This window comes from Balaenoptera ricei, chromosome 7 (assembly GCF_028023285.1).
Source record: "Balaenoptera ricei isolate mBalRic1 chromosome 7, mBalRic1.hap2, whole genome shotgun sequence".
In the NCBI taxonomy this organism is placed as follows: Eukaryota; Metazoa; Chordata; class Mammalia; order Artiodactyla; family Balaenopteridae; genus Balaenoptera; species Balaenoptera ricei.
The window spans coordinates 82,995,691-83,007,038 of record NC_082645.1 but is presented as its reverse complement, the minus strand read 5'-3'; the positions used below and the strand labels follow the sequence as shown (position 1 = coordinate 83,007,038).

At 41.4% G+C, this 11,348-nt stretch overlaps 2 protein-coding genes across 3 annotated transcripts in view; both read left to right on the top strand.

Annotated features, from left to right (window-relative positions):
• The first annotated feature begins 2,438 nt into the window (after window positions 1-2,438).
• On the top strand, window positions 2,439-11,131 carry C7H2orf66 (chromosome 7 C2orf66 homolog). Its single transcript, XM_059927532.1, is given in 5 exon segments — window positions 2,439-2,501; window positions 3,054-3,135; window positions 3,138-3,220; window positions 4,235-4,408; window positions 10,913-11,131. Coding segments are annotated over 5 exon segments (621 nt in total).
• Window positions 11,131-11,348, top strand: part of GTF3C3 (general transcription factor IIIC subunit 3) — a 30,738-nt gene continuing 30,520 nt past the window's right edge. For both annotated transcript variants that reach the window (XM_059927318.1, XM_059927317.1), the window contains exon 1: window positions 11,131-11,303. In XM_059927318.1, the coding sequence (XP_059783301.1) occupies window positions 11,202-11,303 (102 nt within the window). In that variant the 5' untranslated portion in view covers window positions 11,131-11,201. The remainder of the gene's footprint in view (window positions 11,304-11,348) is intronic.

Sequence of the window (11,348 nt, the reverse complement as noted above, 5' to 3'; positions counted from 1 at the left end):
CGCCCCCCACTTTCCCCCCTTGGTGTCCATACGTTTGTTCTCTACATCTGTGTCTGTTTCTGCCCTGCAAACCGTACCAAAGTCCTGGAGTTTTAAGGAGAGTTGATGTAATGAAATTCCAGGGTATTCATTTACTCACTTGACCACTGATATTTAAACAGACACAAGTCTTAACAATAAAATCAACACCTTCTCTTATTTCTATTTCCCCCTCCAGGTACTGCCTCTCTCTCCCTCTCTCTCTCTCTCTCTCTCTCTCTCTCTCTCTCTCTCACACACACACACACACACACACACACACACACACACAGGTGAACTTCTCAAGAGCTTGATGGATTCATTCTCTCTTTCTTGTCCATCGACTCCCTTCTAATCTGACCTTCACCTCCATCTACCCAAATATCTCTAATGCTCTATGGATCCTTTTAAGTCCTCATTTACCCAATTTGTCCCTTCTTGAAACATTTTCTTCTCTTGCTCCCATCCTCTCCTGGTTTTCCCCCTACCTCCAGGGTCTCCTTCATATAGATTCTGGTATAGGCCTGGTTCATGTTAAAATTTCTCAAAGCTCAAGTCCTATGTCACCTTTTCTTCTCATTTGCTAATCTTCACTGAGGTAATCTCATCCTTTACATGCCATATTTACAACTCCCATAGTTACATCTCCTTTCCAGACCTCTCCTCTGAGATTCAGGTCTGTGTATCCAATTGTATACTCCCCATCCCCACTTGGAGATCTCCAAGGCTCCTCAAATTCAATGTGTCCCACCTGGAACTCATGAGCCTCATCTCCTCATGCCGGTGTTTGATGTGTCAGCTAATGGCACTGTAGTCCGCTCAGCTGCATAATCCTGAGACCTAGGGATTGGCCTTGAAACTCTCTTCCCCTTAGCTCTGCCTCCGATAGTATCCAGTACATTATCAGTACCTGCTAAATATCTCTCAGATCCATCCACAACTCTGCATCTGTGCTACCACCCTAATCCAAGTTAACATCTTGTCCTGCCTGGACTATTGCAGTAGCCACCTAACTGGTCTCCCTCTTTTCTAGCTCGGTCTGTCCTCCACAGTGCAACCAGAATAGCTTTTTAAAATTGCAAGTCTGTTATCAAGTCACTTGGATGCTTAAAACTTTTCAATCAGTTAGCATTGTTTGCAGCAGAAAGATCATAATCTGACTACCTCTAAAGGCCCAAATTGCATCAGCCCCCCACCTTACTCCTTATACTCCTCAGATACTGACTTAATTTCAGTTGCATTAATGTGCCATGTTCCTTCCAGCCACAAGGTCTAGTACCGTTGTTCACCTTGTCTGAAACTCTTCTGCCTCTGTCCTCCCTAGGTTGCGTAGGTAACTCTACTCATCTACCAGATATAAGGTCACTTCTTCACAGAAGCCTTACCTGATCCCTGAGACTGCATCAAATCCACCTGTTCTACCCTGTCATAGTGCCATAATCTCAATAGAAATTATCATCATTGATATTTATACACTTTGTTATATAATGGTTTGATTAATGTCTGTCTTGCCCACTAATCTGTTAATTCCATGAGGGCAGGGAATCTATTTATTATTCTTACTATTTTATCCCCAAAGCCTTGTGCAGTGCCTGGCACATAGTAGGCACTCAGTAAAAGTTTGTTGAATAAACAAAGGCATGAATAAATGAAGGTCACAATGACCCTCCCAAGGTCAAAATGGCAAGACTGAGATTTTAGCCAGGTATTCTAATTTCCAGTCCAGATTACTAGCCTTCTCAACAAAGAGCTTGTTCTGGATTGTTCTGAATTATTGGAACCAAAGCAACTTCAGTTCATCAAGTCCAGTTTCTCAACCCTACAATTTTCTGCAGATGGCATTTATTTACCAAGGGGATGCTATAGGTAAGGTAATTTTTCTTTTTTCCACAAAACGTGCTATCTTTTTGCTCTATTTTGAAAGGGTATTATGATTAACCATACCACTATTTAAAACTTGTAAAGCTTCTTGAGATTCTAAGAAGAAATATAAGGTATGGGTCACAAAGAGCAATTTTGTCTCTTGCAATAGAATTTTCTGTTTAAAAAATGTGATTAATTTGAAAGGCTGATAGCTCCAAAAGAGCATTCTATTAGGTGGGATAATCATCATCATATTTCCAGCTGCTGTGTACACACCTCTTAAAAGTGAAAAAGGAGAAAGCCATTTTGCTGTGTGGAAGTGCCTTGTGTGTTCTATAACATCCAAATGAAATGTTCAGTGGTTGGAGGAGAGTCTGCTGTATTTAGGACAAATAGCTTCACTGTTAACCCTGAAGAAGCCTGAAGATGTGATTCTCAAGGGTCTTTGTGCTGTGGATGAAAATAGAATCATTATTTTTGAGCTCCCCCCCCCAACCCGCCGCCCTGCTCACGGCAATGACTCCCACCTGCACCCGATCCACTGGTTATAAGTAGCCATGAATCGCCTTGCAGATTGTAGGCAGCGTAAACAACCAGGGCCAGGCAAAACCAAACTCCAGGTAAGCTTTATTAGCTCTTTCTGTGTGTTTAATTTCCATTTCACACTTTGGGGTGGGATACAGTCTCTACTCACACTGGTGTGGTGTGTGTCTGTCTCAGACCTGTGTGTAAGGTGCATCTTTCAGTTCGGGGTGTATACCTTTTTCTTTTCTCTCTTCTTTTTTTTTTTTTTAAGACTACTGTCTTAACACAAAGTAATTTAAGATTCGTTGTTTTTTCATTTTTTGTTATTGTTAAGAATTGCAGTTTCTTTGGAGACAACAAAGTGCAATTTTTTCAGATGAAAAGGCATACTCACTTTCTAGGTTGTATTCATAATTGCTTTGTTTATCACTGTATAACATTCTCCTTATCATGGACTCCTTTAAGCTAATAATTGGTTTTAGGGGGGTTCATTAGGAAATGAATGTGGAAAAAAAGAGGGCTGCAAAATTCAGGTGAACCAATATACTATTTCTTCTTCCTTGTCTCCCTTTAAAAATGTTTCCTCTTTCTCTTTTCTACTTTTGCCCTCCCTTCTCCTCTCTCTCCCTCCTTCAATCTCTCTCTCTCTGGCCATTGACATTTCCCTGATCCTTCCTTTCACTCAGCTTCCTTCCACAATGCCCAAAGCACTCCCGCTGCTGGCTGTTGCCCATGGCTTGTGCACGGAGCCATGTTGAGAAACGAAGAAAAATGGAAGCCCCTCAACAATCCTAGAAACCGAGATCTGGGTACAGCCACTGGGACATGCCAGGCTGCAGGGTGAAATTGGCACCTCCCTGGAGTTACGCACACTGCACTCTGCTAGAGCACGGTGGAGAGGAGGCTGCCAAGGGCTGAGAAGATTCCCCAGCAGGACCAGAGAAGAATTTTGCTAGCCTAGTGGCCGGTGTTCTAGCCAATTTACACTTGTTTCTGTATGGAGAAACAAATTTATATTTAGAAATGATCTTATACACACATAGCACATTACATTTGTAAATATTATATACACATTGACTTCATAGCCTTAATTTCTAATACACTGATATATACGGAATCAAGAGTGTAACAGGGAATTACGTTTTGCACAGCTTAGGTTGAACTGATAACAAAACAGATTCTCACATAACCAATACTTGCAAAGCTCCATTGCAAAAACTGAAAGTCAACCTGCATTCTTTTCAACATAACGTTATCTAGGAAATAGAATTCAAAATACTAGTAAAAATTATCTTTTAAAAATATGCCAAATACAGTAAACATGATGACATTATGATTTCAAAATATAGTTTTTCTAAAGAAAATGATGTGAAATATAACAATATAGTATTAAAACAATCAAATAGCACTTTGCACAGCTTCTGTGTATTCACAGAATACACAGCTGAAAACCCCACCTCTGAAATGACCGGGATCTATCTCACCATCAATCGGAGAGGAGACACCTGAGCTCTGATCACCGTGGAGTTCAATTTCATCTCTGACTTCAGTACTCAGAGATGGGCAATGCATCTTCTCACTGTGGGCTGTTAAATAATTGATATTCAAGAATGGTGGATTATCTTTGTTTAGAGTTGAAATGTCAGGTAGAAAGGAGGGGGAAGGGGAGAAGGAGCCACAGCTTGTGTTTCTGAGTTTCCACCTCCTGCCTCCTAGGTTAGCTCTAAAGTCAATTTGGGGGGAAAATGAGAGGGGAAAAATACTCATCTTTGAGTATTTGGAGTGTTTAAATGATAAATGACATAGAACATTTTCTTTTTCTCTTCAGTTTTTCAGAACCCTTCAGGCATATTTTAAAGGAAGAGGTCCTGATCTTGGGATGTTTTCAAATATTTCCTCCATGAACAAGAATCCCAGACCTCTCTCTTTCCAGTCAGAACTTATTGCTTCTGCATTTGCAGATTATGAAGAACAGAAAAACTCCTTCCCCAATTACCTCAAAGTCTGAATCTTTCTTCTGAGTGCAGGTAAAACTTATCCCTTTATTCCCAGCATCTATCTAAACATACAACTCAGTCATAAAGTCATAAAGAGGTTTTGAAAATATTTATTTGAAAAATGATTTTATTTCCTCATGTAAATAACTGCTCAGTTCTGATGATACTCATCACTGTTAATACTCTGATTTGGTTCATATATTTTACAGTCTGGTTTTAAAAAGAAATGACAGTTATGATTTTTAAAGCATAGTTTTCTGGGGAGAGATATTAAAATAGTAGAACTATCACTCAATAGAATTATGAAATATAATTAAAAACCACATACTTATACCTATATCTTTTTTCAGACCAGGTCATAGAGCTAAATTATGTGAAAAATCGTCTGTAAAGAAATATATTGAGCTGTACAGTTGGATTAAATGGATATTAAAAATTTTAAACAATGGTTTCTTTTTTTTTTTTTTTTTTTTTTTTTTTTTTTATAAGCATGTATTATTTGTAGCTACTTTATTTATTTATTTTATTTTTTTTATTTTTGGCTGTGTTGGGTCTTCGGTTCATGCGAGGGCTTTCTCTAGTTGAGGCAAGTGGGGGCCACTCTTCATCGCGGTGCAGGGACCGCTCTTCATCGCGGTGCGCGGGCCTTTCACTATCGCGGCCCCTCCCGTCGCGGGGCACAGGCTCCAGACGCGCAGGCTCAGTAGTTGTGGCTCACGGGCCCAGCTGCTCCGTGGCATGTGGGATCTTCCCAGACCAGGGCTCGAACCCGTGTCCCCTGCATTAGCAGGCAGATTCTCAACCACTGCGCCACCAGGGAAGCCCCAACAATGGTTTCTTTTGGGAGAAAGTATTAAGCATATATTTGAGCTTGAACTTCCTCACCTAGAGGGGGACAAAGGGTAGAATATTAGTAAAGATAGCACTTCATAGGAAAAAAATTAGAAATTTATGTCTAAGATTTGAATTTTACTATTCTTATTACTTTAGCATTCCTATCAAATAAATACCTACCATTTAAAAAGGAACAGGTATGGTGCAGTCGAAGAAAATATACTATGATTCTAGTCTGTTAGCTTTTCATTTGGCTGAATAATAATGGGAACCGAATCATAATTAAAATCTACTCCCATTCTTTCATGGGCATATGGATGAAATTGTGAGGAAGCAAACCATTGTTGCACTTCATTATGACTGTGAAAGGATTTTGATGATTAGCTCTTTTAAATGTGATGACTTTTTAAAAATAATGATTGTTATTCTAAGAGGATGCAATTTACCATGTGGTATATGCACTTGAGAACTGTCCTACAATGAGAAAATAAAATAGAATAAACACAAGTATATTAATGAAGGATCCCTTGACTATTTTTCACACTCAGGTCCTAGGGTAACAGACACTAAAACAGAGAATAATTAATACCAAGTACCTATTTCAGTAGGAGACAGTATTGCATACAAGTTGTTTGTAAGCCTTAGTTTATTCATCTATAAATTGCATATATGGATCTCTAGTTTGGATCTCTAAAAGTATCAGAGAAAACATCGAATACATACTTTCGTGTGAGCATGAAACACGGAAATGTTTAAGGGCAGGAAAAAAGAGAAAGCACCCAGTTAGTGATATTGTAATATAAGAATTATTCAATTTTGCAAAAGAAGCAAAGTTTCTGATTTGGAGGATATTTCATAATTACAAGCTCTCCTTTCCTAACAACTCTCATTAGGAAATGAAGACAAAAAGAGTTTTCACTGAACTATGTTGATCTTTGGGTCTTTGTGTGAATCGTATAATCTTCATTTTCCATTTCGTTATAATGTTTTCTTTCAGATGTCTGGTGGTTTTAAAACTACAGATGAAGCTTCTCATTAGAAAACTTGATTCATGGTCATGGCTAAACTTCTGTGTGTTTTTTCCCTCCATTTTTGTTAATTCGTAATGATTTTATTCTACATTTTATTCTACATAGCTCAAGCTATGTAAATAGCTTGAGCTTTGGGACATATGTGACTTATGTGCATGGGTTTTTTTCCCAGTCAATATCCATAGATACCAGTGTAGAGCACAGCATATATTGCAAGGATTACGGAAACACCATAAAGTCAAAAGAAATGATCTTCTAAATTATGTTTCCTTTAAGCTTGTCTTCCATGTTTCTTACCTTTTATCAATCTGTTTTTATTTGAAAGGGACATTGCTCAATTTTACTTTAGTTCATTATATGTAACAGGAATTTGGGTTTTAAATTTATCTTTTTCCTAAAAGGAAGATGCATTCCCATTGTCAGCATATGCTACTGAAAGACCTCACAGTCTTAGTTACATATCAAAGGAGAGTAAGTGATGAATATCCACAATTAAGTTGAAATGGAAGGCAAAGAAACGTGGGATTTTAGGAGTCTCTTGGGCCTCTAGGAGATGTTCTCTGCCACGATGTTCAGAGGTGGACATTGTGCTACACCAGATATCCTAGCCGTGCCTCACCTCTGGCTCTTCCACACACAACCCCAGGAAGGGAGAGTAGAAACAGGTGGATTTCCCTTCTTTCATAACCAACCCTCTTCCTCTACCCACCCCTCCCCAACTGAGGCTGAATCATTCTGATTCTCATATTCTCATCTGAAATAGCTACTTTTCTTTATGAAGGGCTGCATCATTTTCTCTGATTTCTGCAAAAGGAACACTGTACTAGAAGGAAACACTGTAATCCTAAAAACACTAGTCTGTACATTCCAAAATAGTTTTCTGTGGCTTTTTTGTGGATGATTGATATTGAATATCAAGAATAAAATATTTATGCAAGAACAGATTCTATATCTGGTTCAATATGTTCTATTGTAATTAGTTGTATAAGTGTTTTCCCTGGAGGGTTGTGAGATATTTGTGAGCCAAGATCATATCTAAGCCACTTTTATTTCTCCAGCACCTAGTACAATGCCTTGCATGTAGCAAGCACTCAATAAATACTTGCTGAATTGAAATAAATGTGTGTTATTTTGCTATTCGTCACACAGTAATGGAAGCTGCTTCTAGTTAATGCCAGACTTTTTTGTTTTACCATTTAAAAGATATGTTATTATTATTTATAATTATATTTTATGTTTGGCTGCGTTGGGTCTTCGTTGCTGCGCGTGGGCTTTCTCTAGCTGCGGCGAGCGGGGCTTACTCTTCGTTGCGGTGCGCGGGCTTCTCATTGCGGTGGCTTCTCTTGTTGCAGAGCACGGGCTCTAGGTGTGCGGGCTTCAGTAGTTGTGGCACGCAGGCTCAGTAGTTGTGGCTCGCGGACTCTAGAGCGCAGGCTCAGTAGTTGTGGCGCACGGGCTTAGTTGTTCCGCGGCATGTGGGATCTTCCCGGACCAGGGCTCAGAACCCATGTCCCCTGCATTGGCAGGCAGATTCTTAACCACTGTGCCACCAGGGAAGTCCTAAGTAATTATTGATGAGCTATTCCTCATAAAAATAAGCCTGTTCAGATAAATGGTAGAGTGGTAGGGAGTGCTTCACCCCTGTCCAGTTCCACTCAAGTACCAGTGACTGGCTTTCCCTTTCCCTTTCACCACTCCTGCTCTGGTTGTCAAGGCCTCCACAAAGGGAATGTTTATTAGTTTAAAGGCCTCTGAAAAGAGAGGGCATCCACAGGGGACTTTTAGCTATGAGCTTGCAAAGTCTCAGCGCAGGACATGCATCCTTTTGCTGGAAAATTCCTTGCACCTGGCAGGTAGCTGTTGATGGGAGGCCTACACTCCACTAGACTAGAGTTTCTTATCAGTGATGGTATTGTCAGTTGGGGAAGGACAAGTCTTCGTGGTGACCATTTAGCACACCTGGTCCCCAGACAATGTATAGTGGTATATTAGTGATTTCCCCACCCCTGCGCTATTATTTTGACCACCAAAACCTCCCTATTCACATTTCTAAAAGGCCACTGGGGAAGTGATTTTGTTCTTGGCCGAGAACTGTTGTTAGGAAAACAGCAGAAGTGTAGTGTTTCCTGCAATGAAAATAAGTGTTCTGCAGGTGATCTAGGCTCCCAAGGGGTCTGTGGTCCTTCTCTACATAGGTCCTTGACAGCCTCTCAACACTGACTCTGCTCCTCTTTGATGACCATCCCATTCCCCATCCCTAGGACATGGCCTATTGTCCCCTATCCCGGGTCTAGTGTGGTCAAGAACTATTAAGGGTGTGAGACTTTACCCGATTTGCAAGCTACACACTGGCTGCCACAATTTCACAGATCCTGGTGGGCCCTGAGACCAGTGGGTCTAAGGCAATGGACTTTATTATTCATGGCTCAGCAGGCAGCATGCGTTTTACATTCATATTGGTTCTCCTTGTCCCCCAAGTATCATGGGGGCCATGTGGAGGGGAGTCCAGGTGTTTACTGGGCACTAGTTGGCTTGTGCCACAGCTGAGGAACCCCAAACTTAGGAAATCCCCACTCTTACAAGGGGGCTACATGCCCAAACATGCCCAACCTTTGCCCCAGAGGGAAACGTTATCATACTGGTCAGAAAACAAATCTGCCCTCTGTCCCAGAGGGAGACAATATCTCTATCTTTCAAGGCTGTTTGTTCTCCAGACATCCTTGAAAAGATAGCCCAGAGTGAAAGCACTCACAAGTTTTTGCAGAAAAGTGAGAGAACCACGGGAAAATTGTCTCCCCGAAAGTGTCACACCCCATCCTGGCTCCTCCCCTTGAGAAAGGAGGGAGTCATTACCTCCCTGTGTACCCTTCATGCTCTCGTCATGGTATAAATTCAATGTTCTGCTTTCTTCAGACATTCCATTTTGATTCTCAGAAATCAGTCTGAAAGTCTGAAAAGTTTCTTCTTGCTATTTTCATTACTGCTATAACAATTCCGCTTCATCTCAAGGTAATGTGGATGCCTCTGACTCACCAGGGGTCACTTACAACGAAGCAGAGATTCCAATTTCAAGACCTGTTGCTACATTCTGACCTGTAAAATAAAAATAAAAACAAACAAACAAAAAAAAACCCTGTCACATTATCAAGGTGTTCCACAGCAGAAAAAGTGTTCTCCCACCCCTTGCTCCCTGCTGCAAATCTCTGCAATGTGAATCTATATCATCACAATTGTTATTCCCATATTCCAGGCAGCCAATAACAAAACAAGCTAGTCTAAGCCATCTGGGTCTTAGGAGAACATTCTCCTTACCAGGTGACCAGATTTGCTCCTTTTGATTTCCTTCTTTTCCCCTAGGAGAGTTAGGACTAGAGACTCGACTTCCTCTCAAATGCAGTTCCCTGACTGCCTGGAGAGATTCAGGGGGGAATTTACCTATTAGGGATTTCTGTGGATTACCTTAACCCAACCCACCCTCCTAGCCTCCCATATTTTATACCCAGATAGGGCCCTGAGGATCCTTTATCATGAGAAAGGAATGACTTCCAGCTGTGAGATATTTTTTCTCTCACCTGGAAGTTCCCCTCTTACAGGTCCTGGCCCCTCATTCTCCCATCCAACTGTTGCTTTTCCTCATTTGGATTGTCATAAAGAGGCACCAATGGCCAAGCCAGGTGATAGGCTCCCTGTAACTTGTCCCTAACCTCAGCTTCGTATTGAGCTGCATTCCGTACCTCTTATCCCTTGCCCATTCCCCAGGCACTTTCAGTTCCATCCAGTTGAATTCATAAATGTGTTTTGAGCATAGATTACTAGCCTACAGAGGAGAGTTCACAAAGATGTATCAGGCAGTGCTGTTCTCAAGATGTTGACAGCTAACTAGTGTCTTTAGAAGAGGACAGCAGAGAAATAGTTATAAGACAAGGTAAAATATAAACCACAGGAATGTGTAGGAGCTGAAGAAGCGTTCCACTGAGGAGAGGCAGTATATCATATTAATTCCAAGTATGGGATTTGGAGTCAGACCAGGGTTTGAATCTTGGCTCTACTACTTATTAGATACAGAACGTTGGCATTAGGAATAACATAAAATAATAAAATAAATACAATCCAAAAGGATTATTTTGAGATATGAATGTGATATGCGTAAGACAGTACACGGCCTGTATAGTAAATAGGCAATAGTGTATGCTAATCATAGCAAATATTTGATTCTTTCTAAAAGTTTAACTGTTAAGAAAAGAAGAAAATTTGGGTGAGAATTAGAGGTGGGACGTGAAGTCTAGATAACCTATTTACAGACTGAGAAGGAATCTGAGGAAGGGGAGAGCTTGAGGATTTGTGGAAGAGGGGAAAACTGATGGTGCCATTGAGTGGAGGAGATGCAGAGTTAAACCATAAATTGTGGGAGGACTTTAGCTTTCTGTGGCAGGGCAGAACTGGAAAGCGGAACGTGCACGTGGCAGAGCAAATGGTTAAATTAAGAAAAAAAAATCACTACACCAAAGATTAAATTAATTTAAAAAACAAACATTCAAAAAAGAAATGGATTGAGAGTCAGAATTTTAATGGAGAATTGCGGGAAATGATGTAGATAAAGAAACATTTTCTTAAAGCACATTTTTTTCCCAACTCCTTAATAAGCTTAAACCGGAGGCCGGAGCCCAGCGGCAAGCGCGGCGACCCGGTCGCCCGGAGGGTCCAGCCGCGGTCCAGTCCGGGTCCTGCCTACGCCCACGCCGCCAGGAAGAGGCGGGGCCAGAAGCTCCCGCGGAACCCGAGCGCCGCGGTTGCGGCGCAGGCCGGGCAGGTTTCCCGGAAGGACTACGGGTCCTTGTTTTTAGCGCCTCGGCGTGGGGGTAGCGTCTGGGAGCCTCTGCTCTTCCGTTTCTGTGTCTCGGTTCCTGGAACTGCACATCAGAAGCCCGCAGACATGTCGGGGTTCAGCCCGGAGCTCATCGACTATCTGGAAGGGAAGATCTCCTTTGAGGAGTTCGAAAGGCGGAGAGAAGAGAGAAAAACCCGTGAGAAGAAAGTGAGGACATAATGGGCCAGGATGCTCCCCACTGTCTTGTCGCCT